At 43.0% G+C, this 27,787-nt stretch overlaps 1 protein-coding gene across 1 annotated transcript in view; it reads left to right on the top strand.

The window, feature by feature from the left end:
• Positions 1-27,787, top strand: part of LOC118788376 (NT-3 growth factor receptor-like) — a 163,575-nt gene that overhangs the window by 106,956 nt on the left and 28,832 nt on the right. The window contains exon 12 of the mRNA XM_036544348.1: positions 24,012-24,200. Within this exon, the coding sequence (XP_036400241.1) occupies positions 24,012-24,200 (189 nt within the window). The remainder of the gene's footprint in view (positions 1-24,011; positions 24,201-27,787) is intronic.

Raw genomic sequence — 27,787 nt, 5'->3', positions numbered from 1 at the left:
ATGTGTTTCTACACTTTAACAAGCAAGGAATGGAGCTGCATTTATGTACAGGCCCAGTAAAAAATATATGTATATGTGATTGTTCATCTCCATTGTATGCACATAGAACAACACACATACACACACATGCAGTTAGCACATCGCTTCACTTACCCCGGTTTCAGTCATTTCAAGTCAGTCTTGCACCTGTAGCATGTCTTTCTGCGGCCTTCCTTTTACCTTGTTAGCTGCTGTCTTGTTCTCAACCCCCTGAGGTGATCTGTCGATGCTACACGTTTAAAGCGTGTGACTGTTCTGTGTTCCTGCTTCAAAAACAGGTTGTTGGACTGAAATGCTTTCTAAGGTGTCAGTGGGCAACAAGTGGGCAGCATATGTGTCCCCCTTAGAGTTTTATCAGATGTGGCAAGTGCAACTGAACAACAGGCCTTTACTTGTGATTTTTTATGATACTCTGATTGTTTAAATTTAGTTTAATTTTTTTTATCAACCCTAACAAGTATCAGCATTCACAGACATGCATACAGCAAAATAACTGCAGTTATACAGTTATCTTTTTCAGCTTCTCAAAAATCAGCAGAAGCTCTCCGGATGCCCGCACTCTGTCTTTATCGAAAAAGGGAGGCTGACATCCCGCATTGTATTCTTTTATTCCCAATTTAGTTATTTTCAAAAGAATGAATGATAAATGAAAGAATAAAATAAGAAATCTGCCTGCCGTCCTCCCCGCTTGATAAAGACACAGCGCTGGCCCCTGTTTCTTTCACAGCTATGAAAAGTGGAAATGATTGACTCTGACTCCTAATCTTTCTTTAATGATGGGGGGGGACTGGAGTGCCGAATTCGGGCGCTGGAGTACCGTTGCAGGCGGTGAGGTGGCATGCACAAGCACAAAGCGGGCAGCGTGCTCCTCTTGTGGGAAGCCTTCGCTCATACGCTCACGCAGAGAGGTGTGATCCTCGCACGCGTGTGAGTGCTGTACCATGAAGAGTCTGAACGACCCGGCTGACTGTTTCAGAAGGGGGTGAAAGCCCTCTCCGCGCATGGTCTTATTGTACCGCACGAGGCCCAAGTCATGTTGCGGCTAATTGAGCGAGATGAGGGTCTGCTGCAGTTGCTCTGATATTAACTGCGGATGGGCGCTGCCATCAGTTGTAACTGAAGAGGATTTGCTTTTCCTGCTAAATCTCAATATCACGCAGCAGCAGCAGCAGCAGGAATATCACCTGCAGGTGCAATAAACACGTATGTAATTACTGTTATGCACAGCATATGAAATTGTGATTATTGCTCCGGGGGCCACGCTTCGGAGAAGATGCACTGCCTTGTTTTGATGTGAATTTTGATCGTTGACATGATGCAAATCCTTACAGAACTCAGAGGTATTCACAGAAAAAAAACCCATCATATGCCTAAAAATAAAAAAGCAGATTTAATTTTGCTGCTTGTTAATAGCACCCTGTGCTGTGCGTCACCGCTTTGGGAATGGGGGTGTGCATTGGCAATGCAAGCATACTGTATGCCTTGAGCACTGAGGCACCCCTGCCAAAAATAGTCTGTAATCTTGGTAATCCCTGATGTAGGAGGATATCGCTTTTTAATGATACAGTTTTGCCCTAAAAATGGGGGTGGGGGGGGGGGGGGGGGGGGGGGCGGATCGCTCTAAACATATGACAAATCAAGCACAATTCCTTTCTTCTCCCTCTCAGCATCAGACAAAGGGAACGTACAGATTCTGTCAATCTCGGCGCCAATGCCTCAGAGCCCTCTGCGATATCAGAGCAAACAGGGGGGAATATTTATGCGTTGCGCACTTTTCATGTTTAAAAGCCTCTATTTGCTTTCCCTTTGATCCAGAGTTTTGAATATTAATTTTTATCACTTATAAAACAAAACGACAAACAAGAGTGCCAACAGCTCAGCAACACGGATACAAGCGGGAAACACATGTGCGTAATGCGGCAGCACAGCTCATACAGTAGCTTAGATATGTGCTGTCACAGACTGATCTTTTCTTCCTTTGCACAAGGCAACACTGACGGCAGTCAGTCCTTTGTTTTAGGTTGACTCAGATCTAGCAATTGAACATTTCTGCAAGTGTGCACAAAAATATGGTGGTGACCCTCTCAAACTGTGATATAAACATTTGAATAAGCTTAAAATTGCTTTTGCCTTCCATCATTTGAGATATTACGTGTACCTTTTAACTGACTAATATCTTATTCATTCATCCCCACTGATTAATATGATTGGAATACATTTGAATGAATGAAAGGACAGATAAATCACACACCACAGGACTGATTGCTGCGATATAAAGGCAGACTGACTATCTGTTATACCCACAAATTAATATATGTAAGTTAGTTAAAATGACCACCTATCAGTGCAGAGACAGGTCTGTCCTACCCCAGAACACCTCTGAGCAGATTTAATTCATTGGTGGCATTTTTCAGCACTTTGACAACACTTTTTTATAATTAATTTCTTCATGGTTAAGGTCTTGTGTCTATATTCAACAGTGTACTTTTGAAACTGGTTAAGAAACTGTCAGTATATTCAATGTAGCATCAGTATTCAATCTGTAACTGTCTTCATGGAAACCCAACCCACCACAAGGCCAGTAGTGTTAATACCTGTGTCAGCATTCTGAAAACTGACTGACTTGTTAAGGAGCTGGCATTGAATGTTAAACATACTGTAAACACCATTCATTGGAACTGAAAAGTTAGCAGCAGATGTGAATGAAATAGTTCAGTGTCATGTTTAACTTTTGTTTTGTTAAAATTTTTCCACAAAGTTTGTTCCACACAATTTGTTCCACAAACACTGTGTTTTGAAGCCATGACTCATGACTCAACACTTCACAAAAATAAAAATAATAAGGGCGAATACACAAAAGACTGGCCCCTGGGTGTCATCAACATTTGCCCTTTGATTTGCAAATAAATGCAATCTGTACTGTTTCTGAAAACAAACAGATTTTATTTTTCATTGATTCCGGGGACTGTTGAATTTTCAGAACTGTGCTTGCGAAGGAAAAAAGTAATACTTGTATTTAGTTGTGGACAAACGTTGATTGAATATAGGGGTAAGCCACCTGGCAAGCACAGCTCAGACAACAGACAGGACAATACCTTGTCAATCATAAGAGTCGCAATTTGCAGATGGTCATCTTTCCAGCATATGAAATATCGCCCTCATACCTGTATGCTTGTGGAATATTAATGCTGAAGCATTATAATCATCATCATAATCATCATGCTTATTTCTGTAATAGTGACAGTCCCACTGCAACAGCATCATACAAATGTATGAGCAAATTCCAGTATGGTAAGGGCATGGGGACATCTCTTGGAGATGATGCAATGCTGGTATACTTTACATCGTGGTGATGCCTGCATCATGCAGATGGGTGTGGCAGTGCTAAGCCAAGACCGTACCGGAGTAACCCTTGGGAGCGGAGCTTATGGGAATGGGGCTTATGCCTGTACAGATAGTACTGAGAGCAGGATCCCATGGGATCCAACAGTTCAGTGACCTCAGACATCATTATCCAGGTTCAGAATCCCACCATGGGCTTTGAGGCCAGAGTTCTTTACATATGAAGAAAGAGAGGGGAACCTTCGGTCAGGGATGATCTGCAATGATCAAAAAGACATAAAAGGCTTCCCTCGAAGTGCATTGGCTTGCACAGATAGCGTTGAATTTTTTTTTTTTAAATCCATTTGATCAGGCCGTTTAGTTCTTTAGCTCTTGAAATGCATTCAACTCTTTTTCGTTCACCGCGGGTCAGAAAATATGAACTACAGCATCACTTGTGCAGAGTGAGCAAGCCCATTTATCATGTCTGTGATAAAAAAAATGCAACTTAATAGCGTAATGTAAAGAAAAAAAATCCACTGCCAACACTTATTTTCTTCTGATCAGTGCATGCGTGATCCTGATATTCTTCAATATGCAGCTTCCATAATGTCTTAAGATGGTGACTTAATAATGAAATACCCACTCTATGTTGTTTTGAATATAAATGATGGGAATGGACCGAAATAAAATGAAATAAAAGAGAGCATGAGACAGTTTCAATGTGATATGCAGGGATATTATAGGCAAGAGGGACCACGGAAGAGAATCTCATTAAACAATATTTGTGCACAATCTTGTTGTTTTGAATTATTGCCGAGGCATACAGATTTCATGTGCTCGGTCCCTGCTGAAGCTCTCTCGTATCTTCCATTTCTCTGGAATGACACGTTCGGCATCTATGATTCATGTGCCGTCTGAATGGAGTTCACAGGAGCCTGTTCCTGTGATTGGCTGTCTGTGGAGGCGCTTCCTCTCTCTGGCCTCTCTCAGCTTGATGAACCTTTTTCAAGCTCGCCCGCCCACACACCTGTGACGCTAAACCTGCTGAACTGTGCGCTAATAATTCACTCCTGTTGTCAGGCGGTAACCAAATACAAAAGACTATGACAGCAGTGCCCAGGTTCAAGGTTTTGGACCAGTTGGCTATAGTCAAAGGGCCTGGGTGAAGGTAAGTGTCCGGTAGCTGTCCTGCTAACCCTAGCTGTGTGGAGATAGACTCCAAAAGGGTCGAAACAGGGTGATGGCTGGCTGAACATGGAGGCCAAGTCTCTGTTTGACTCCAGGGACCTGCTCTTCAGCAGGCTCAGATTAATTACACTTTGAGCCCTGAACCTAAAACCCCTCTCCTCACTCCCCCCCACCCCCCCCACCCCCCCACCCTAACGGAAGAGAGCAAACTGCCTGTAAACCACGTTCACACCTCCTGCCTGCAGAGGAAACTGGGGCTGGAACCTATTTTGATGAGATATCGATTCTGTTCTTTTCTGACTTGCCAGAGGGTCTCAGTTGTGTCACGTTGGGCATGGGGGACATGGGTCAGGTGACTTGCAAGAGAACTGGTACTGCCAAACAGGCAACTTTAAGAGGTGGCATCACACCCCATATTACCCGATTAGTTTTATATACATAGGAATACAGGTGAAATGATGAAAAAAAAGGGTTTTAAAATCCTAGTCATGTTTTTTTTTTCCTTTTTTTCTTTTTTTCCAGTCACAGGAACCACAAGAGCTCAAAGTCTTGTCTAGGGCTTAAAAAGGTGCTAAATGGATTAAATATAGCATGCACTAATGTTGTTTCAACTGAGTTACTCATAAGCATTGATTGGGTAGACAACGAAATTGTACACTTGTCTGAACAATATTTATGAAGCTGTCTGAGAGAACTTTTCAGTCCTCATCAACCCAGAGATCAGAACAGCAATAGACACATTTCTGAAATGAACCAACATGCAGGACTGTGTCAGAACAGCAGTATTGTCAGAACTTTGGTCAAGAATTGTAGCACTGTTCTTTGAATTTAAACTTTTCTTTCTTTTCTCAGTTTTCACTTTCTGCCTGCTGTTAATAGAGCAATGTGGTGTTTGGGGTTTAGTTGGATAGTGATTTCATCAGAAATTTGGCTTTTTGAAATTTGGCTGTCAGCTTCTCATTCTCCTTAGTAGTATATGCATTTATGAAGATTTATCACTAAAGCTCAGAAGAATGATGAACTCAGCAGGGCTTTCGTCACCATGTAAGATGGGTTACAGTGCCAAGGGCTTAGGGAGTGAAGCTCCACCTTTTCCCATGGTGTCAGATGGTGTCACGTGGTTGGCTTCCCAGGGTGCTCTGTAAAGTGTAAGTGTGACATTGAAATAAGTGATGGATGGGGAGTGTTAATTGAAAAGCCAGAATAGAACATTAGGAAAAAAAAAAGATTTTTTTAACTCCGAAAAGAAGATAAGCCTCTGGCAATGTTTGGAAGACTCATTTTTCCTCCTGTGAATTGCTGAATGTACAGTATGTTTTTGAAGCATCTGGGATGCAGATTGAATCACTTGTCCTCTGCAGCAAACAGAATAGAGGCACACTAGGAAGGGGGTAAAATGCCTGAGAAAGGAGGGGTTAGATTAGGATGCTTAATAGAAAGAAAAACATGCTGCAGACCCACATAGAGGAAATCGATGTGCCAGGATGCACAGGACACGATCTGCGTGACCCCAAGCTACAGTTCCACCCTCTGACATGGAGGAGATCCTAGAACTTCGGTGATTTTCAAAAATAACTGAAAATTCCCATCGAAAGTCGTCCTTAAAACAAGGGGAGGTGATTTCTCCTCTCATGACATTAATCAACGCCAAATTGAGCATGCAGTGGAACAGGGACATTTCAGCAATGAAGAGCTAATGCTAGACAGAGTGGAACCAGTAGATGTGTCTGAGGTCAGAGGCACTGGGCCTGAACTCCTGAGGGAAGCTGACATCATAGCAAGACAGTAAAGTACTGCTACCTCCTCTCTCTGTTAAGCAGACACTAAAAAACAAGAAGTAGAAAAACAGATTCATTTGTTTTAAAGAAGAGTAGAGGATCCCTCTATATTCTTTGTTCAGATATCAAAAAAAATATTTGGGGATTGTACTTGACAAAAAAGAAAACACACATTTAATACAATTATGCAATGTAATATGTTTATTTACTTAATAATGTAAGACATGTAAGTTGCTCCAGATAAGTCTTCTAAACAAATCTAACATAAGAACTGATCAGCAAAAGTCAGAAACTTTATCTCAGACACGATACTACAATTCCAGAAAACCACTAGACTCATGTTTTTATTTTGCAACTAATTCTTAAAGTGAAAAATAAGTAACCCAAAATATAATGTAGTTTACTCATAACAATGTACACTATGGTTGAAATATGCTAGAATGTTTAAATTGATGTGCCTTTGGCTGGCTACATGATAACCTTTTCAAACAGATAGTCTTGATCAGTTAGCTTCAGTGTTATGGGCTGGGTCTCATGATAGGCCCAGGAGAAAGAGCAGCAGTCTTCACAAAAACGTACAAATCTCCTCAATCTCACAGGATCTCTGCTGGGGATGTCTTGTATAGGTTGTAGTATAAGTAAGGCAGACATGGATTGGATGTCAACCAATCACCAGGTTTCACACTTCAAAAAGTAGTATGTGTAAGAGAGGCTCCTACTTTCATGACCCTTTAAGCACACACAGAAAACGGAGGGAGAATTCCCCTGTCTCTTTGATGTGGTATAGAGAGGGAAATGGTGAAGCTCAGACCTTACAAAATGCCACTTTTGCTGCATAGTGGTATTTGAAAGTGCAGTGTAACAATGTTTCAACATGTTAAAGATTTTTTTTTCAGCAGAATTGGGAATAACATTACTTCAATAATGTTTTAGTGTACCCTAGTTTATATTAACGTGATTTTTTTCCCTTTTATTGACTGAAAATCCACTAGAACTAGAGGGTGAGCAAGGCTTGATCGAGAGGGAGGGCTCTCACCAGAGCAGACCATTCAGGTCTCTGTAGGAGTAGCATGGAAAACTACAGGAATCCTTTAAACCCTTACATGGAATATTGGCAAATGGCTTGTGTGAACCTGTGGAAGGGTCTTTGCTGTGTCTGTGTTGCAAGAAGGAAAACCTCCCAGACCTGCCATTTGGAGCACTGGTGCTCCCTACTGTGGGCACTGTTGCCTTTTAGGTGACACACAGTTTGGCCACACATGAGGCTTGGTTGGGTTTTGTGCAGTTTCTCTGTTGCATTTATCTTGTTTTCCTAAAGCTACGTTCTGCAGGGATGTTTTCCTTGGCTTCAGAACAACGACTCACTGGGATTGGTGTCTGTAGGTGAGTTTTCCGAACACAGCGTTTTGTAAATGAACGGCATGCAGAGGCTATCCGTCAGGACTTTTTCAGTGCTGTGTGTCAGCTGCCAGGCCTGGGAATTAAATCCGTGTCTCATTCGGGGATGAAGGCCATGTGTTGATATCTCCTCAGCAGGACAAATCTTCAGCCTACACAAAATCTGCTCTCGCCTGTGCTGCCGACACCCCAGAGTGCTCGTGTGCCAATCGCTCCTTGACACGGATGGATGGCATCGAAGAGAGATTTTTTTAAGAGTTTTTTCTGTTGCCCTGACACGTTAAACTCAGGTCAATCACACCAGCTTTCGCACGTATTCCCATGACAGGAGGAGTGACGCCACTGCTTTCGCTGTGAATGTCATTAATGCTGGCTTTCGCGCCACGCACATTTTTAGTGTTTTCGTGCTCTTTGAATAGCTGGAAGCACGGCGCGTTTTTCGCTCCTGCCATATACACGGGACGCACTCTAAGTACCCTCCAGGGCAGCGGGACTGGTGCAGCTATGCGTGGCTGCGCTCTCCTCATTGTGCCTCCTGGCACAGGTTATTCTCCTTCCATACTTCTGGCAAAGTCCCCGTTATCTGGTGCTCTGCCAGTTGGCCTGTCTCAAGCCCTGCACCGATGCACACAGTAGAGCTACACAGAGCCGGGCCTTGGCAGTGGCTCTGTTTGGGATATCTCCGGCTCCCGGATGCAATATGCTCATGGCAGCACTCGGGGTGGTGAGGTGGAGGGGTGGGTGGGGGGGGGGGTGGTGTGAGGAAAAGGGTGGCGGACTTAATTGGCTGCATTAGCTCCTGTGACCCCCATCTCTCTCCATGCCCCAAGGCCAAAAGTAACCAGCGGGTCCTGGTAGCAGAGCTTTGCCCAGCGTGATTTCATTTTCCTTCTTTGCCACTGATGTCTTTTTAAAGGTGCCCTGGCAGTGAGCTCAAAGTCCAACCAGTGTTTCCTTGAGAAGGATATTCTATTGTCCTGGAGGGCAACCACTTGATACACCTACTGGATACAATATGAAAAATTACATGCTTCTATGCTACGCACCCATATTCAGAGGTTCAGTTGTCATGCGTCTGCGTCTAGCAAACTGGCCTTTTCTTTCAGCGTGTGGGATGGCGGTTGCATTGTGTGGGCGGTTTGCAGCTTGGTCATCACCACGTCAAGTACGCCACTGTCACCGCCTGGCGCCATCGTATACTTAATCCTTTCCCTCAGGTTTAGGGACGAGTGCAGGTTGTTTGCATATATCCACGGCGCGGCTCTGCCCCCCCCAGGTTTGTGCAAGCGCTAATGACAGGAGGATGAGTGGCGCTTTGTCCCTGCCCCGGGTGCTCTCGGGACTAATTGGCGATGGGCTGTCAGAGAGGCGGCGTGGCTGCTGAGTCAGATAGGCCAGCTCAGGCGGCAGAGACAGATTTACTAAAGTACAAGTCAAGGTGCATTGATGCCGTCTGCACTACAGTTAACCTTGGGTGCACTCCATCCTCAGCTTGTCTTGTATTATTCGGAGAAGCAGTGCATCACAAAAATGTCACAAAATCCCCTTCCACTGCTGTGGCGAATCGAAAAAAAAGGAGCCAGGTGTTTGCGGTTCAAGACCTTCTGCATCCTTCATCTTCTCATTGGCCCAACATGTCTGTAACCTGTCTTTTTTATGTGGATGCTAACTGCAAGGTAGTGCATAGGTCACATCTCGTTAACATGCTGACTGCTCTGAAACAGAAAACCTTGAGCTGTCTGAATGGTTTAACGTCCATTTTCATTACTCTGACTGGCCATCAGTATAACCCACTCATTGTGAAACTGTATCTCATCGTGTGTATTTCATTATTGTTGTTTAGTTTCATTTGAAAAATAAGATAATGTTTCTGTTAAGATTCTGTTTCTGTGCACTGTTAGAAAGAGCTTATAATTAGCCGTGTGTGACAAAGCTTTGTGAATAGAGCATTGCCCATACAGACAACACACGTATTCCAATGCCGTCTTTTATCTATAAATAGTTCCACATCTGTACTTTTTGAACCACTGAGTCACGGAAACCTATACACGCATATGTACAGTGACACTGCATCTTTGAAGGGTGTTGAAATGTCATGGCTGTGTGTCTCAGATTCACTCACCCTTGCTGAATGTGGCTAATGTGTTGACAGTATAGAGCTCCATCCAGTGGCACCAGCCTGGAGTTTTTCATTCAGAATGTATGTTTTGCATCCAGGAGGCCGTTTGCGAGCCCTCCTGGAAAGCACGCTCAGAGATATTAGCGACCGATGTGGAGCCACAGTGGTGGAATGTGTGTTTGTCTCTCCAGCCGCGTGGCTGCCTGATTAGCTCAGCCTCCGGCGTCCAGCCCCACAGATGCAGAGGCAGCCAGAGAATCTGTATTCACTGGGCTTGCGGCCGCTGCAGGAGGGGGGCCAGGATGAAAGGTGATTCACCAAAACGAATGAAAAGGGCACCTCGGGAGAAGGAGAGGGGGGGAGCGAGAGCAAAGAAAAGGAGAGAAAACAGATCGAGAGAAGAGGAAAGGGGCGGAGGGGGCGCACCGCTGACACCTGATTGATCGCTGTCCCACGGCAGACATTTGGACGCTTTCATTTTCTGTCTCTGTCTCCCTCCCTCCCCCCCCAAACCTCGCGCAGGGTAATAAAGGTAAATGTTTAATGGCCAGCATTCAATAACAGCGCGGGGCCCAGCCGCCCCGAGATGATGCAACATTATCAATTTTTATCCATCCCGCTCCCCCGCCCCGTTTTTCGTCCTGTTCTCTGAATATAACGGATGGGCCCGGCTCCCTCCCCCTGCCCCCCCCTGCTCTTAATGGCTCCCCCGCTGGAGTATCCTGCGCATCGACATGCAGGAGAAATCAAACTCCAGCGGCGAGAAGCAGCAGAGGCAGCTCACACGACCTGGGGAATACATCCCTCTGGAAAATAAATGCGTGTGGCAGTCACTCCGCTTTTTTTTCACTGCTCATGGGTTCGACTCACATTCTGTGGGAAAGGATGAGGTTTTTTGACCCTGTGCTCTGACACGAAATACTGCTTGAATGGCGTGGTGGGTTTGTGGGGGGGGTGACAGAGCTCATGCATGACCTTGCATGATCTTCTTCCAGTCCTGTGATTTGTGATTTAGGATACTAGGATATATATATATGGATGATTATTCTCCAGAAGTCATTAGAATCAGGATGGTAAGCCCAGGGTATTACAACTCAGGTATTTGTTCAGTTTTATCCATGAGAATTGAGTTTCAAGGGTACCTATAGTTTCTTTTCTTTCTCTGAAATAATTTCAGTTAGTCATTTCAAGGAGGATTTACATTTAAATGGTGTGTTTAAAGCCACATATGACGACCAATGATTAAATGGAGTGTGTGTTTTCTAATGTAAATACAAATATAACAATATATAGTCTTGTTTTGTGAGGGATTCCACAGATGCCAACATTACTATCAAAAATTGACTTCAGATTTCATTGTGAATGAAATGTGGAGAATCTGAAATGTGGAGGATCTGTATGGCATATGGCTAATCATGCACCTGGGCATGCTACAGCTTTTTACAGTTGCCTCAGGTAACTGCTGACTGTCTGAATTGCTCATGCAAGCCGTGTGCAGTAATTATCCATGTCAAAACAACAATCGGAAATTACCATGCCTTTAATCCTGAGAGCAAGTCATAGTGCAAGCTGTCCAATTGCACTGTTCTTGTAGAAATGTTGGGAATCTTGAATTTAACTTCCTGTTTCATATAAAAAAAAAACAAAAAAAAAACAGAATTTCCCATCTGGAGTGGTAAAACAGAACATTTCCTGTTGAAGAGATTTAAAACACACATGCCTCTAATCAAGTTGTTGCCATATTGCAAAAGCACACTGCCTTTTGCGGTAAATGGCAACAATAACATTACACTGTTAGTCCGGAACAGGACACAAAGACAGAAACAGAGTGGAAACATCTTTCTCTTCCCGGTTGCTGAGGGATTTAGGATAGATAACATCATAAGACCATTCTTTACAAAGGTTACCATACAAACGTAACATAAAGACTTGCATTCATATCTGTAAAATGAACACAATCTGGGTTAGGTGACATAACTATGAAAATGATAGTGTTTTTCAAGTTTCTGGCTCTGAGAAGCCTTCATGGTAAATTCTTGTGCTATTGGTTTTTTACTGTATGACTCAGGCTTGTCACATGGTCTTCAAACATTTACCTGATTTGGCAGATAAGAAAGACAGTCGAGACAGCAGCATCATTACATTGGTGTCTTATCATAAAAGTGTATTTCCACATTAATGCACTGTGAACTTCATAATTATGAAAAGACAGGAAAAAAAATGTTGCTTTGGCAGCCAGCTAATCCACTGTCACAATGTAATCTAGTCACACCGACGAATCTAGTTCCACCAATTTATTAAAAGTCAGTGCACTTATGCAACTGCACTGGATGCTGTAACTGCTGCTACTCTACTGAGCAAGAACAGTGAAGGGTGTATGTGTGTGCACATATATATGCGTGCCTATGTCAAAGACCTCATGGGTATATTTGTGTGTGTGTGTGTGTGTGTGTGTGTGTGTGTGTATGTGTTATGTGTGTATGTCTATGTCTGTGGATGTGCGTGTGTGTGTGTGTGTGTGTCTGTGTGTATATATGTGTTTGTGTGGGTGTGTACAGATATGTCTGCATTGTGTATTTGGGGGGCTTGGCAGTCATGTCAAGGTCAGTGCAGTCTGACTTCTTGGTACATGTGAACCATGTGTCCCTGGTACTGCTCCAGGTCTACCGGTCCCCTCCAGGGCATGTCTGTCCCTGCCCACTGGCAGCCATGCCAACTGCTCTGGCCCACCACCGACCTCCACATCACATGCATGGTCCAGTCACTATAGGATATGCGTGATAAAATTCTTTCCTCACGTGAAAAATAGCATTGTTTGCTTGCCCTAGTTTTAGTCCTGTAAAGTGCACCTTGGGTATATCTCTGAATAATTATCATTGGCTCACCCTACAATAATGAGCTTGTATTCACACAGTAATATTACACAATAAAAGCCAGGGGAAAATTTTTGGTTTGATACACAGAGAAGATGACATTTGCAATTCTTCATTTGCAGTTCTTTTAATTTGAAATACTTAGTAATGCATTGACAACATTCTGTGTTCTGAATGATGCACAGTTTATCATAAAATAATCCCTCCAGGATTTTGCATCTTTTTATTAACATGCAGCTATTGCACCCTTCATTGAACCACATGTATAATCAACCTTTCCCAGCTTAGCAGGTCCTGGTCAGAAATTAAATACAAACATACACACACACACACACACACACACACACGTATACACATGTATACACGCATATATACATGCAGCACACACATACACGCACACACACACACACACACACACACACACACACACACACACACACACACACACACACACACACACACACACACTCACTCATGCACACACATACATAAACACATCACATTCATGTTAGCAGACATTTTACAGTTCAAAGTGAAGGGGAACCATTGAAATGACAGATGGTGATATTTCATGTGGCTGACACGCCTTACATGTAAAGCAGTCTTTTATGCGTGCTGAAATTCTGTGGTTTCAACTGTGCCATTGCAGAATCATCTGTGCTATCAAAGCAATCCCGGTCATGTGACCAAACAGCTTTTTGATGTTAATTATGAACAGAATAACATTTCAAATGTGATTCATTCCCAGTCTTGGCGTAGTTTGTCTCTTGTATTCATAGATATCAAAAATGTCACTTTGTGGTATAGCAGGGAACCATTTTAAAAGAGGAGCCTGAATAGAGTCAGAATCAGTCAGTAGACTGTAGTCAAAGACTTTGGAGAAAAGAAAACATTAAAATATATAGACACTATACATAACTCAAATGCTAATAGTGTGTTGTGCCTCACCAAATAATATCATTTATAATTAGAGTAGAGCAGTGGTTTTGTTGAGTACATAACTCCACTGCCTTCACTGTGTTTTCACACAGCCCTAGAGTCTTATCACTTCTGCCTTTTACAGATGGAAATCATTTCACCAGGTTTCACCTGAACATATCTACAACTTTTTCAGGCGTCCCGTTTACAGACAGGGGAGATCACGTGACCTCCACTCTGCTCCTTACCATTGAAGAATGTAATAAACAGACCAGAGGAAAAAGTCACGGAATCAACAGCACGTTGTAATCAAGGATTCTGCATAGACGCACTCATGCGGAAAATACAGCTCTGTTTACACTTTCACCCCTGTGCCAGCTCCAGGCCAGGGCATGGTGCCACTCTTCTTCTTGTCATCTGCAAACACTTTTATGTGGCTATAAATGGGAAATGTGTTGTGTATTGTCAAAGGACAGCGGGGGCCATTGAACTAAAAAAAAGGCTAAGTGCAGATCTCAGCTGTGTTTCATAACCACCCCGTGCCTGGTTTTGATTGTGCTGCTTGTGATGCGTGGAACGTAATTAAATTGGTAAGCTTGTTAATCGTGATAAGCGGGTTTAGAACAGTTATCGGTTTAAAGTTCTCTGCCTCCTCTGTCCCTGGCTCCTGGGCTGCCGCTGTGGTCGGACAGTAAATTTTCTATAGCCTACTTTGTGAAGGTCCATAAAAATGACTGCCTCTGTGATCAGTGTTTTGTCACAGTTAGTCACAGCTGTAGGAATACGGAATGACAGACGGTTTCACAGTGCACACAAAGAAAGAACGCGCAGCGAAAGCCTGCCAAAGACAAGAGTGAAAGCGATTTTCTGCCTCTTTCCCCTCCAGTTCACCAACAACCTTTTTTTTCGGTCATCATTATCAAATTTGGTAATAGCAGTTTGCGCTTCTGACTTCAAGGGCGGCGGCGGCGTTGGATGGTGGGGGGGGGGGTGTTTGATGCCGTTCACAGACTGCGCTACCCCGCTTATTCCTGAGAAAAAAATCCGGCTGTGTATGACAGATTACATGCTGTCACATAACGTGCAGGTCGCTTTGAATAAAAGCATCACGTTGAATACATGAATTAATACATCACATTCTCCCTTTGCCATACTGTTACTAGTTAAACATATTAATCTTACTTCTTCGGGAAAAAAGAGCGCTGTCAAGAGGGCTGCTGCGTGTGTATTCAGAGGGAGAAGTCATCAATGTGAGCGCTCCATCCAGCACCTGTGCATCGCAATCAGCCCCCTGACGGGATAGCTGGTCTTATATATACACGCGGTTAACAAGAGCGAGCTTAACATGAACACACCTGCACGGCCAGCCACACGCACCCGCGGACAGATGCAATTAACTGCAGGGTTCTGCTGCTGTATTTGGAGTTCATGAGCGCCAATAGGCATTACATCCATTAAAGCTAAGCACCTGAGTGCCATCATTGTATCAAACACAAATTGTGAAACAAACACCACAATATGAAGTAAGGCAAGAAGAACTGGCGAGGGTAGGAGTGAGATACTAGTGTTACTGTGTTGAAAAAAACGTAATCAGATCCGGCTGCTCTCTCTTAAAAATTGTTTATTCATGTGAATAACTAGCTTATCTGTCCTGTCTCAGAGGTCAGCTAATACCCAGCATATGAAAGTTTTGAATACAAACAGGAGGGGGTAATCTGTTCTCTCTGCTCCTGATGCCTTCATTTTGAGTCACAGATGCACTGTAATAAATAGCATGTCATTACAGTACTAATATCTAAATTACCGATAATGATGGGTTCATGACAAGTAAGGGACCTCAATGATATCTGTTAGGGCTTTGAATCATATTTTCAAATGCAATGCAGAGATGAAGTCTAACAATGCCATGCCTGACATTCATATAATGTTTACATCATCATGTTACATCATGTTTTCTGCTTTTCCCCCTTCACCCATAACATGACACCTTCCCCTATACTGTGTGTTGAGTGGCATCTCAGCTTCACCATGTCACATCTCCTGTGTTTTAATCCCCTCTTTCTGCTGCAGAAAGTTTTTTTCATAGATTTTCCATCTGATTTTCTTTTGTTTTTTTTTCTGCTCAGTTTGTGTTGAGACCTAATTACCTTCCACAGGAAACAGAGTCAGCCGTGAAAGAAATTCAACAGGCCAGTTAACATGGGGTTGCAGTGGGGAAGCAGTGAAGCTTTGCAGCCCTCGTCCCGGACCAGTGGGTAAACATGCTGCTGTTCCAGTGCTTTGCCAAGGCACTCCCAGGGTTCCTTTCACCAACATTGTCGCATCATGTATTACGCCTGATGGCTACTGCATCACAAAATGAAAAAACAACTGAAAAGCACGCAGTGTAAAAAGTGTAGAGAGGGTGAGATGTTAAACTTTGTGGTTCCGGTTTGTTCTTCGCTCTGTTTGAGGGAAGAGGTCTCTCACAGTATTACATACAGTGCCTGCAGCAGAAGGAATCGTGGGATGGTAGTCCCAGAAGTCCTTAGTTTATTTGAACTTTCCTGCCCACCAAATCCCCCTACCCATCAACTCACACACACACACAAACACAGCCTCCACTGCTTCCATCCCACGTACAAGGAAAGACTTGGCACAGTTCCATCTATCAGTATGTTATTAAATTGGCTTTGTCCTTCTGTGGTATAAGAGGAAAGGACTTTAAAATGATGTGTCCGTATATGCAATAAATAGAATTGGCCTGGAGGGTATGAAGAGCTGTGGAACATTTTAAATATATGTATATACGCGATTACTGTTAGCATAAATGGAAAGAACAGGTGCTGAGTTGCATTTTCATAGAAAGTGTCCATATAGGATTATGAAAGCACAGGACTACTGCTGACCTTGGAATAAAGTACATTAGAGAGATTTTCTGGACATTTAATTAGCACTTCGCTAATCCTCAACATCAGTTGTAGTAAATTCAGTGTGACTGTATCTTCATGCCCTTAGGGGGTTTCTTATAATGATTTTCCCCCCATTTTACACACACGGATTTGTACTCATCAACATTCAGTCTTCTCCTCTGCTTTCATCTTTGGAAATATTAGTAATCATTATCGCTAACAATAGGCATTGCGGCAGTAATTGTGCTCTTACCGGTAAAGTATCATTTGCAATACTGTGAGTGGATTGTTTTAGGGTCCAGTCCAGTGCTCCTACATTGGGTTGTTGTTAACCCTGAATAACACTTAATTCCATTGCAGCTCATGTTTATACTGTTGACCTGTGAGTGTCTCTTATAGACTGTGGAAGAAAATCAAGGGGGTTGAAGAAGGAGGAGAGGGAAGGAGTGAGAGACAGAGAGAAAGAGAGAAATGGAGAAAGAGACAGAAAAGGGAAAGAAAGAGAGATGGGGAGAGAAACAGAGAAAGGGGGGAAGAGAGAGAGAGAGAGAGAGAGAGAGAGAGAGAGAGAGAGAGAGTGTGGGGGGAAGGGGGGGAGAGAGAAATGCAGTGCCTTCACATGAATTTTCTATGATGGGACATAGAAAACCTTGTCTCTCATTCAAATTCTTAAAGAATGATTGCAGCTTTTTTATTGATGTGAGCTGAAACAATTGAGTACAGGGCGGTCTAATGCTGTTATTTTCAACCCATCGCATGTATTGTGCATGAATCTTTATTCTTCACTACCCTGAATGCCATGTGTGTTGTCCCGTGACCAAACGTAATTGTGAACTGGTCTGTAGTGTGCTGACATACAGGTTCCCAGGTATTTCTTGATCAGCAAGTCTGTCTACAGGCAACAGAATCTGCCTGAATTAATATTTAATCCTGTTTTCTGGAAAAACTCACTCATACTCATCCAAACCATTATGGGGTGTCTTTCACAAAAAAAAAGGCCTATGATCAGGAATTCTCACTTTTTTTGCCTTTTGAATCATTGTTCTGCTGGAAATGTTCCTCTGGAAAATGAGCACATTCATCAAAGCACTGAATGAATATATTTGAATTCCAGTGGCACATATAGTACACCATCTTGGGGATAATTCTAATTTTCTCACTTTTAGTGCAGTTAATTTACTGTTTGATTGTTATTCTGTGTAAGCCTTGACACTCAGCCATAATTGTAACTGCAATTACACAATGTAATGAATCAAATTGATTTGTTTTAATTCAAGTATATAGTGTTTAGCATTGAGAGAGGGTGGGATAATTGTATAGGGAATCTGGCACTACAGGCTCTTTTTTAGCTATATTGTCAGAAGAACACACAATATGATGTAAAACAATAAGATACTATACTGATGTAACTGGTCTTGGGTTACCAGAAGTTTTACTGACAAGCTCCTTGGAATCACTGTAAATCATAAAGTCACATCTGTTGTGCGTTGCCGTACTTCCTGTGTATAAAAAGAGTTTACTGAGGGCAACCAACTCAATAGTGCCGGTCATCAGGATTGTGTCTGCTGAACACGTAAAAGGACAAAGCAAAACCATTTGCTGTAAAAGGGAAAAGGCACATTAGAGATTAGATGTATTGCATGTACTTTGAAATGCATGCAGGTGAATAACAATGAACTAAAAGTAATTCCACTAATGAGGGCAATGGCATTTGGATTTAGATTCAAAGCAGCAGTCTGAGTTTTCTGATGAAAAACAAAACCTAGGATAACCAACATTTGTATTTGCAGTGCTATTGTCAACTTGTTACTGAAGGAAATGTCATATATGCAGAGTCAAAAAGTCACCGTATTAGCCTTTTTCACACAAAATTCACTGTGTGTACATTTAGAATCCCCTCTGCCTGTAAGTAACATAATACTGAACCAATCACATTAGATGTTTGATATCCGAGTTTAATGAGTGGTCAGGGGCTTGCTTCTTAAAAGGTCATACTTTACAATCTCGGCCAGTAGAAATCCAGCACCAGCTGACAGTCATATTTCATGCTGTACACTTTGGGTCAATACGTCATCTATATGTTATCTTGCAAGTGCCCGGCCCATTTTCAGGTTAGCCTCTTGGTGTGCTTTCTGTGAACCAGCCAGCAAACGCATCCTCATTGTGGCACTACAATGCTCTCCTTTCTCCAGCAGAAATGAGGAAGCATAGCCTATCCTGTTCTGAAGTCATAAGCCACCTTTGAATAGGGAAACGGGGAGTGTTTTGAAGGGTGGTGAGGCTTTGTTTCCTCAGATCCACTTCCTGCAGTGTCCCACTTTTTGTGTGTGTGTTGCAGAGGCCTCCTCTGCATCAAGGAGGACCACCCCCCCCCCCCCACCCTCCCTCTTTCTCTTTTACAGTTTTGTACCACATTAATCAGTCTGCTCTTGCTTCTTACACCAGCGGCTCTGCTTCTCAGATGTGTGTTTTCAGTCGTACGCCTCACGGAAACCACTTATAGCAGAACCACTAAACACAGACAGCCCGAACAAAGGGCAGCAAAGGAGGAGAGAGGTTGAAGTAGGGGTGGAGTGGACGTGTTTATGTATCAGTCTGTATATTTATTTGGATATCCGCATTGCCCTTCGTGGGAGAATGACACAGAGAGCTAACGGGGCTGGTTTTTTTGTGGCTGTGGCTGAGGATTGAGAAATTGGGATTATTTTACTCTATTTGTTCCCAGTCCTGTGGAATAACGCGAAGTGTTTATCTGCATGATGGAACCGTGCGCGGAGATAAAAACGCACAGCAAGAGACATTCAGTCTCAAATCCCATCCGCAGCTAGTGCAACTTTCTGATTCATGGGGAAAAATCCCCTCAGCACAGAATGTGCTTCTTTTTATCGCTCAGGTAAAATAAATATAAGCTACGGTGTGCTTCTCCCTCCTAACCCCCCACCCCACCCCCCCTCACAAAAAAAAAAAAAAACAAAAAAACTCAACCTTCCCTCACAGATGAGGCTTCACATCAAGCCTGGAGGCCAGCCAAATCTCCACAGTGTTAGTCTTTCATTATGGATCAGAACCATTTTCCTTCCTATGTCTCCAGGTGATTTATTTATTTGCTTTTGTTGCGGCCATAAAGCATCTGTTGTATTGGGGTGGGGAGTCGAGTCGAGCTCTGCGGAGTGCTGGCAGTCATGGGAGGGGCTTCTTAGTCACCATGCAGGAGCTGCATTTAGCCCAGCACAAGGCAGACAGGGAGGGGGGCGTCTTACACATTGACCCACGCAAACAACAGCGCTACTCTGCCACAATGCCTGGAGCATGCAACTTTGGATGTGGGGATCAAAAGGATTCAGCTGAAAATGCTGGAAATATCCCTGCTGAACGGGAGCATCAAAAAAAAAAGACATTGTGCAATCGGTTCATTTGTGGGTCAAAGGAGTGAGGAAATAAAGTCTGGAGTTAAGAAAGACTTTCCTTTTTCCCCAATTACTTTAATAAACCGTCATGGTGTCATGGCCTTAGGGCTTCAATTTGGAAAGATGGGAAACATATCTGCACATTTTAAATGACCAATTTATCAGAGACGGTAATTTGGCAGCAAGCAATGTATGAAATCATAATGCCAGTGCTCACCTTCCTTCAGAAATGTTAGTCTACTGAGCCAATATGCAATCCATGCAATCTAATACCTTTCAGTTTCAGAAGCTTAGACGTCCTCCTCTGGGTGATGGATATTCTGAAAGGCAAGCTGCACAATCATGACTATGCCGAAAGTCTGTATCAGTACAAGTTTCTTCATTTCTACGGTGTCAAAGGATCTAGCATAGGCTCATGTGTTTTTTTTAATTTACTTTATAAAATCAAACAGAGATGTTTTCAGGGTGCTGGGTACTATAGTACTGGTAGACTTTCACTGCACTGTGTCAATTTCATCAAATGAAGACTTTGTTACTTTTTCCCCACACTTTGTTGCTTTCTCTCCAAAGTGCCCGGTGTTTATTGATCTCTCCTAGCATGACCGAAAGTGGTCATGTGTCCACTTTGATTTGTTCTCTGACTTTTTTTTCTCCTGTGCAGGAGAAGGGCATCCTGTATCTCAGTCAGTCCATCTCTCATTAGGAGCCTCTGCCTCAGGGAGCCTTCATTGCCCTCTTATTTCTCCCAGCTGCCCGCCACTTCGATACCTCATTGATTCTGCCTGTTTTTTGTTTCTTCTGATTGGCAGGCCTCGCCTCGTAGAGCTGTGCTGGCTCATTAAGCTGACGGGTCACTCCAGATCTCCGTCACGCCGATAGTTATATGGCTGCCGGGTGAGGCGCTGGCGGTTATTGCCCGCGACAGTGAATTGAGAGGGGAAGGAGAAAGGCCAGGCTCAAATTTGAGGCCTGACATTGCAGCCACATTGAAGTAACACTAAAGCTACATCAAAGCTTTGTTTTGTGTTGCTCCTGCTGACACAACGCAAACGGATGAAGAACTGAAAATGTTTTTTTGGAAAAGCCCTTCCATTTTTTGTTGTGTTCTGGGAAAGTAAATGTTTGTCTTTCTCCACAATACTCCTTTGATATGCAAGTTAATAGCATTTGTACGGACAGGATTGGAAGGGTTCTCCTGGTTCGCACCAGCTTGTCTGCATCAACGCAAGCACCATGGGAGGTTTAAATGGTAATTGAGTTTGTTTGAACAACACCGCGCTTTGCCTCGATAGACAGCTTGAAGAAAGATACCCCTCTCCACATGAACCCACTGAACTGATTTGAGAAGCTTTTTAAACTACGATGTAAATCGTAGCAGTTAATTAATGCAGTATCTGCCTGGTTCTGTGCTCTTTCAAACCTGAAAATGAATGCAGAGTGACCTTTCATAAATACATTTGTGGGTAACAAAAACAACATCTGTTGTCACATGTTGCTTACAAGACTTAAATAAGGGTTTGGATACTAAACTGTCACATCTTGGAAAATCATTACATATATTATAAATAGCACTACTATTAGTAGGAATAGTAGCAGTTTTATATCATAACAAAAAGAAAGGTAGTAGAAATAGTGATAGTGCTTCTGTTCCTACTAATAGTAGTGCTATTTATAATATATGTAATGATTTTCCAAGATGTGACAGTTTAGTATTATTTAAATGTCATGTAAAGCTGTGACAAAGAACTATAGAACTATACACTCAGGCAAGTTTTATTTTATCTATTTATTTGTGTTTATTTTATTTCAGATCTGCGATTGCCTTCAGAGATCCTAGCATTGTATAGCCTTGGTCAGTAATGCAGATGATTACAAATAATTACGCCTGCAATTATTGTTTAAAGACAATAGTAATAGTAAATTAGGTAGTCACTGGTTATAGCCGATTAGCTGACATGATCTGTTTTCCCACTGCTGCATAGGGGCTGGGCTTTCAATAATCTTGTGCTGAAGAATGCAATCTTGTGCTCTCTGTTGCATCCAGCAATATGTCAGCTGAAGAATGCCAGCTATAGAGGGGGGATTCTTCCAATAGTGGTAAAACAGTGCTGTCATTGCACAGTACAATGTGCACCGAGGTTGTACATTTATCATCATTTTCTGTCAATCATCCAGTAAGTATTAAAGGTAACGTAGTTGCAGCATGATTGGCAAATTTAGCAGAGGCGGTAGTAGCTTGGTCAGGCCTTCCCTCTTGTGTTTCTTTTTTTTTTTTGTCAAATACTGTTTGAGCGCGTTTTGCCTGATACATGCATAAAAATGCATAACCATTTCATCTACAGTACACAACGGAGCACTGCGCTTGCCATTTGAGAGCATTTAAAAAGACATTTGGATCCCCAATCACTAGGGGTAAAAAAGGGAAGACAACACTTGATGGTTGTTAACAAGACGTGTGTGTGTCGTCAGCGTCGCTCGTAGTACTGTCCCTGTGCTTTGGATGAGTACGTGATAAGTATGTTCGTTTTCAGGCAGACTTTTTGAGCATGGCATATTTGCAGCTCTGTAAGGCAGGGTGTGTCACATACCGAAACACAGATACTGTAGAATCAGGGGGAAATAGAATATAACAGTGAAAGCTGTGAATGAGATGAAAACACAGATGTCATCCTCTGTGCACATATGCCTTCGAAATGCCACCACCAGCTCCAGGACCGAATACAAACAGAGCACATCTGATTCCCACCATAGCGCTAAGTTGTTATTTCCTGCAATATATGACAGATTTTAATGAGCATAAAAAAGCATAAAAATCTAAAAAAACTTCCCAGAGGCGTGGATGAGATGATACATCTTTAATTCATGTTCATAAACCTTTATTATCTGTTATCCAATACATTGGACAACTCCCCCACCCCTCTAAAAAAGATTAATTCCTTTTGTTTTTATATCTTTTTTTGTCATTATACCTCTGAAGGCTGCTTTGGATCAGCTTTCTGAGCACTGAGATATTTACAGAGCAGATGAATTTCAGAAGTGCTGAAGAACAACCTCAATGCAAAGACTCTCTGCCCTTTGTCTCACACAAACACACACACAGACACACACACACCTACACATCTACACACACACACACACACACACACACACCCTACTACTGTCCCCACAGCCACCCCCTCACTGTGGCAGACCTGTGATTCGCTGGGACACTCCGACCTTTCTCCTCCCCCCCCTCTCTTCACGTAGATCGAAAGCTCCAGATTCAAACTCACTGCGCTTTGTCCTCAGAGGTGCACCCCTGTCAAAAACCATCAAGCAGTAGGTTGTATAATGTTGCCTTGACGACTGAGAAGGATGCTTGTCTCCAAGCCCAACCCCCTCACTCATCGTGACTGCTTGTGATCTGACTGGAACTGAAGCAGCTGTCAGCTGTAGTTGTAAGTGAATGGAAGAGTGTGCTACAGGAGTAGGAGTAACAGTATCCTATGTAGGAGTAGGTCAGTATTACGCTGAACGTTCAGTTATATTACAGCCCGGTAAATGCAGCAGGACTCAAGCATACAGTGCCGTTTGTGAAGCTATCAAGCAAGCGTGGCCGTGCGAGGGGCAGTTTATTGCTTTTAGATGTGTTGCTGATAAATTATGAATGCCCACCCCCCTCTTATTTATTTACCCCACGTTCTATTGTGATTCAATCAGTGCTGTTTGGTTCAGGTAATGGCACCCCTTACTTCAATGTCATCCTGGAAGGACTCCCTCATTCCCTCTCCCTCACACATTCTGTCTCTGTCATTCTCCGTGTCTCTCTCTTCCTTTCTCTTTCTCTCACACATGCTCTGTCTTGCTCTTTCATGTACAAATTCAAATAAAAAATTAAAGAAAAAAAAAACTGTTTGCATGACAAGTTGTGGCTTGAACAGCTTGTCAAAAGAAACATTTATGGATACATAGAATATACCAGGCAAAAATGAACGCTGAACAAAACTAAACCGGAAATCAACCCTGCTCCCCATTCCGAAGACATTGAAAAATTGACTCATGCCTCTTTCTCTCTTCCTCCCTGCCTTCTTGTTTAGGGCCGGTGGCGGTAATTAGTGGAGAGGAGGACTCCGCCAGCCCCCTCCACCACGTCAACCATGGCATCATCACTCCCTGCACGCTGGACGCCGGGCCAGACGCCGTGGTCATCGGTATGACCCGCATCCCTGTCATCGAGAACCCACAGTACTTCAGGCACGGACACAACTGCAACAAACCCACCACCTGTGAGTACCGCCGGCCTCCGGCTCCATTAAGCCTGCCTCTCCACCTGATCCCCACTTTCAAGCCTGCAGGCAGCAAACTACTCTACCCATTGCGACGGAGTTCCTCCAAACAGAAGGGAATGAATTACCTTTCCATACAGGGGATAATTTCAAAGCCTAGGAAGACCATCTTCTCGTTCTAAACTGCTGGCACTAACCATGTTCATTGTCATTTGTACCTAGTTTGCCCTTGACCTTGCTTCACAATGTACTTTCAATGGTGCATAAATCTGTTTTTCTTCAGTTGTACGTACCCTTGAGCAATTGTATGCCGCAAATAGTCGTCAATTGGATTCGACAACGGAAAAAATCTTTTCTTTGACCTCATAGGCCATTTCGATGCCGCCCAAATCAGTTTGCTGCAATTTAATCTCAGCCGGGATCTCAAGTCGGAATTGGATTTGCCGTACTGCAAAAAATTTGGCTGGTCGTCCGCTTATATCCTCCAACTGCACCGCATTGACAGCTCCACATCCATTGGCTGTTTGCTCTAGGAATCTGGATCTAAGTGAGCTGAATCTAATAATCCTATTTCCTTGATGCAAAAGATGTATTCTGATGAATAATCCGACTCGTGGGTTCCCCAAAGCTCCGCTCTTAGTGTGGATTATGCTGGCTGCAGTGTCCTTCCATTGTTCTCCATATTGTATTTCCTGGCTGCTGTCCCTCAGTACTTAGTTCTAAATACTTCATTTGCTGGCTCTTAATTTCATGGCCGCCATATTGGATTTGTTGGCAATGGAGCCCTGGAAGTGGCTCCACCATGTTTATCCCTCTGGCAATGGTATTACAGAGCTTGGGCTTTCAGCCTGCTAGTAGCAGTAACTGATGCTGTAGTCATACACATCAACTTTTAAGACTTTTAGATCTTCCCGAGTTATTTTCCTAATGAATTTACTGCTAAAAGATCCAAGAGTTGTGTATTGATTATGGGCAGTCTTTGATCTCACTATACTGCACTTTTAAGCAAAGAATTCGCTGAGCCTCTCATCCCAAAATAGGCCTCAGCTGCTGCTGAGATAACTCCTTGCTCTGAAAAGTAAAAGAAGGAAAAAAGGACATAATTCATCATGAAACTGTAATGCACATTAGCCTCATATCTAAATTTTTTTCTGTAATAATTTGGCAAGACAGCAGTGGAAATTTTAACATGAAATAAAGGAAATACTAATTAATTGTGTCTTTGGTACCCACGGTGTTCCTCCTTTTGTGCACCTCGGCGACTCTAGGCAGCATTTCACACCACGCATAGTAACAGCTTGTCCTCTGTTAAAATCTGATGATGGACTCCAGACCCCCTTTTATGTGAGCTGCGTGTCTTTGACCGGAACCGCTTGCGGTCGGCCCGCGCGGACCACTCGATCACGGCCTCTCAAACTCACGGGACTGCTGCGCTTGGTCGGGGTAAAGACAAGATTGGTTTAGAACCTAATTGTTCAGATTTCCATTAAGCGCTCAGGAGGAAACAGATGAAAGATGATGGGGGCCGCGAGGCAAACAAAGACGGCATCCATTGTTTCCGTCCGACCGATGCAAAGTCAAATAATGCCCGGTGGCTATGAGGAAGCATGTGAATCGCTCGTACCGCGGGTAGGTTTGTCACGCAGCGCAGACAGAGTGTACGTGAGGGGAATGTAAAGCCGCTTCTGAAGAGCTGAGGCTGGCAGGCTCCCATGTTCGCGGCTCTTGGCAGGGGCGCGCTGGCTGTATTTAGCTGAATGATGAGTGGTGCTCGGCTCCCTTACCTGCCACCGCAGTCAGGCCCGCAGGTCCGTCCGGCCTCCGAGAGCACTCGTGGCTTAAGAGGGGGCCCAATGAGAGGAAAAGAAATCACATTTAGCGCTGATAAATAAATTACTACAGTTATACATTATGGATCGCATGAATTTTTAATGCGGAGCGACCGATTTATAATCCATCAGGCTCGCACGCTGCGGATCTGATCGGGAACTAATAAATAAATGACAGAGGCCTCGTATTAAACTAATCCTTCATTTCACGCACCTGGAATTCAAATGAGCTGGAACTGAGAGTTTAACGTGGAAAGCTGGGGTGGGTTGGGGCAGGGTTGGGGGCACAGGAACAAGGGCCTCCCTTTTATTGGGTTCCCTTCTTCCCTCTCATAAAGAGCTTAAAATTGCCCGCTGAGTAGAAGCCCACATGGAATTAGATGCAAGCAGAGGTGTTATTGCTCCTACCTGCTTTAGGGCAATAACTCTGACGGAGAAAATCCTCTGACTCTGATCCAGTTAATGATGGATATTTGCAGTGCACAGCTGTATGCTCTTGAGGCTGGGGCGGAACACAAAGCTGACCTTGTTTGTCTTGTACAGAGATCAGTTATGAGTCACTGCGTTTTTGAAAACCATACTGCCTAACACTTAGTATACGTCAAATATGTATGTTAATCTCACCTGTTACTTAACTAAGCTGTTCTTTCTTTTCTTTTTTTTTCCTTTTGTTAACCATACCATAACAAATCATATGCATCTTTTAACATCTAACAGTTCTTCTCCTTTCATCTTAAAAATAATGCATTCCAGCTAGGTAAATTAGCTTGTTTCATACAATATTGAGAATGAAATACAATGTTGACGTTTCAATTGGTTTATACCAATGTCTTTTCAACTGTCCATCATATTCATCTAAGTAGATTTTTGTACAATATTTTGTCTGTAATATAATCACAGGCTATATAGTTTTGGGGAAAATGCTGAAAACTGAAAAAAATCAAATAGTCAAAAAGGAGAGAATTAAATACTGAGATATACTCTTTTATAGCATTGATTATATCATCCCAATGCTTCAGAGACCTCATGCTTGTTAGGATGATCATGTCAAGATATTACCATATCTCACATAATTAATTATTTTAATGCTTATGGTTGAACCATATGGTTATGACCCCATTTTATCTTCATTGGGTAGAAAAGTTTAGGAAGTGATCTTTTCACTGTCTTTGAGGACAGAAAAACAAAACTCTAAATCTGTCTTTAGTCAATGTTTTGTTCTTATCACAGGCAGAGCTAATCAATGAGACATGAGAGCAGAGAGGATTTTCTCCCCTGTTTTGACAGTACACTTTCCTCCAAAGAGCATTAAGCAACTGTATGCTCTTTTTTGTTTGTTTTTCTCTCTCTCTCGGTAACATCAGAGATGTGAAGAGCTATAAGCGTTTACAAGCAATTCACTGGTGTCAACGGAAGAGTGAAATTCCCTGTGAAATGGCTTATTTGGTTCACCCTGTTCTTTTGATATTTTCATTAGCTACCGTACTACGAGATTGGTTCAAAGATGCTCTCTTTGGAAAAAAAAGTTGACTGAACTGGGAACTTGTCCCCCTCCCTCCAGTATTTTTAACATCTAGTATATTATACAGACAAGTTACACCAAGCGCAGGGTGTCCATATTTTCTGAATTCTACCACTTGTTGAGATCTTGAACTTGTTTGGCCTTTAGTGGAAAAAAAACAGAGACGGTAATCACGATAAAATGTAGAGAGTGCTTGACTCCTTAATAAGATGTATCTAATGGAGGTGAGAAGACAT

The sequence above is a fragment of the Megalops cyprinoides genome, chromosome 13, assembly GCF_013368585.1.
Source record: "Megalops cyprinoides isolate fMegCyp1 chromosome 13, fMegCyp1.pri, whole genome shotgun sequence".
Classification (NCBI taxonomy): Eukaryota; Metazoa; Chordata; class Actinopteri; order Elopiformes; family Megalopidae; genus Megalops; species Megalops cyprinoides.
The sequence above is the reverse complement of the archived record's forward strand: the minus strand, read 5'-3'. Positions and strand labels throughout refer to the sequence as shown.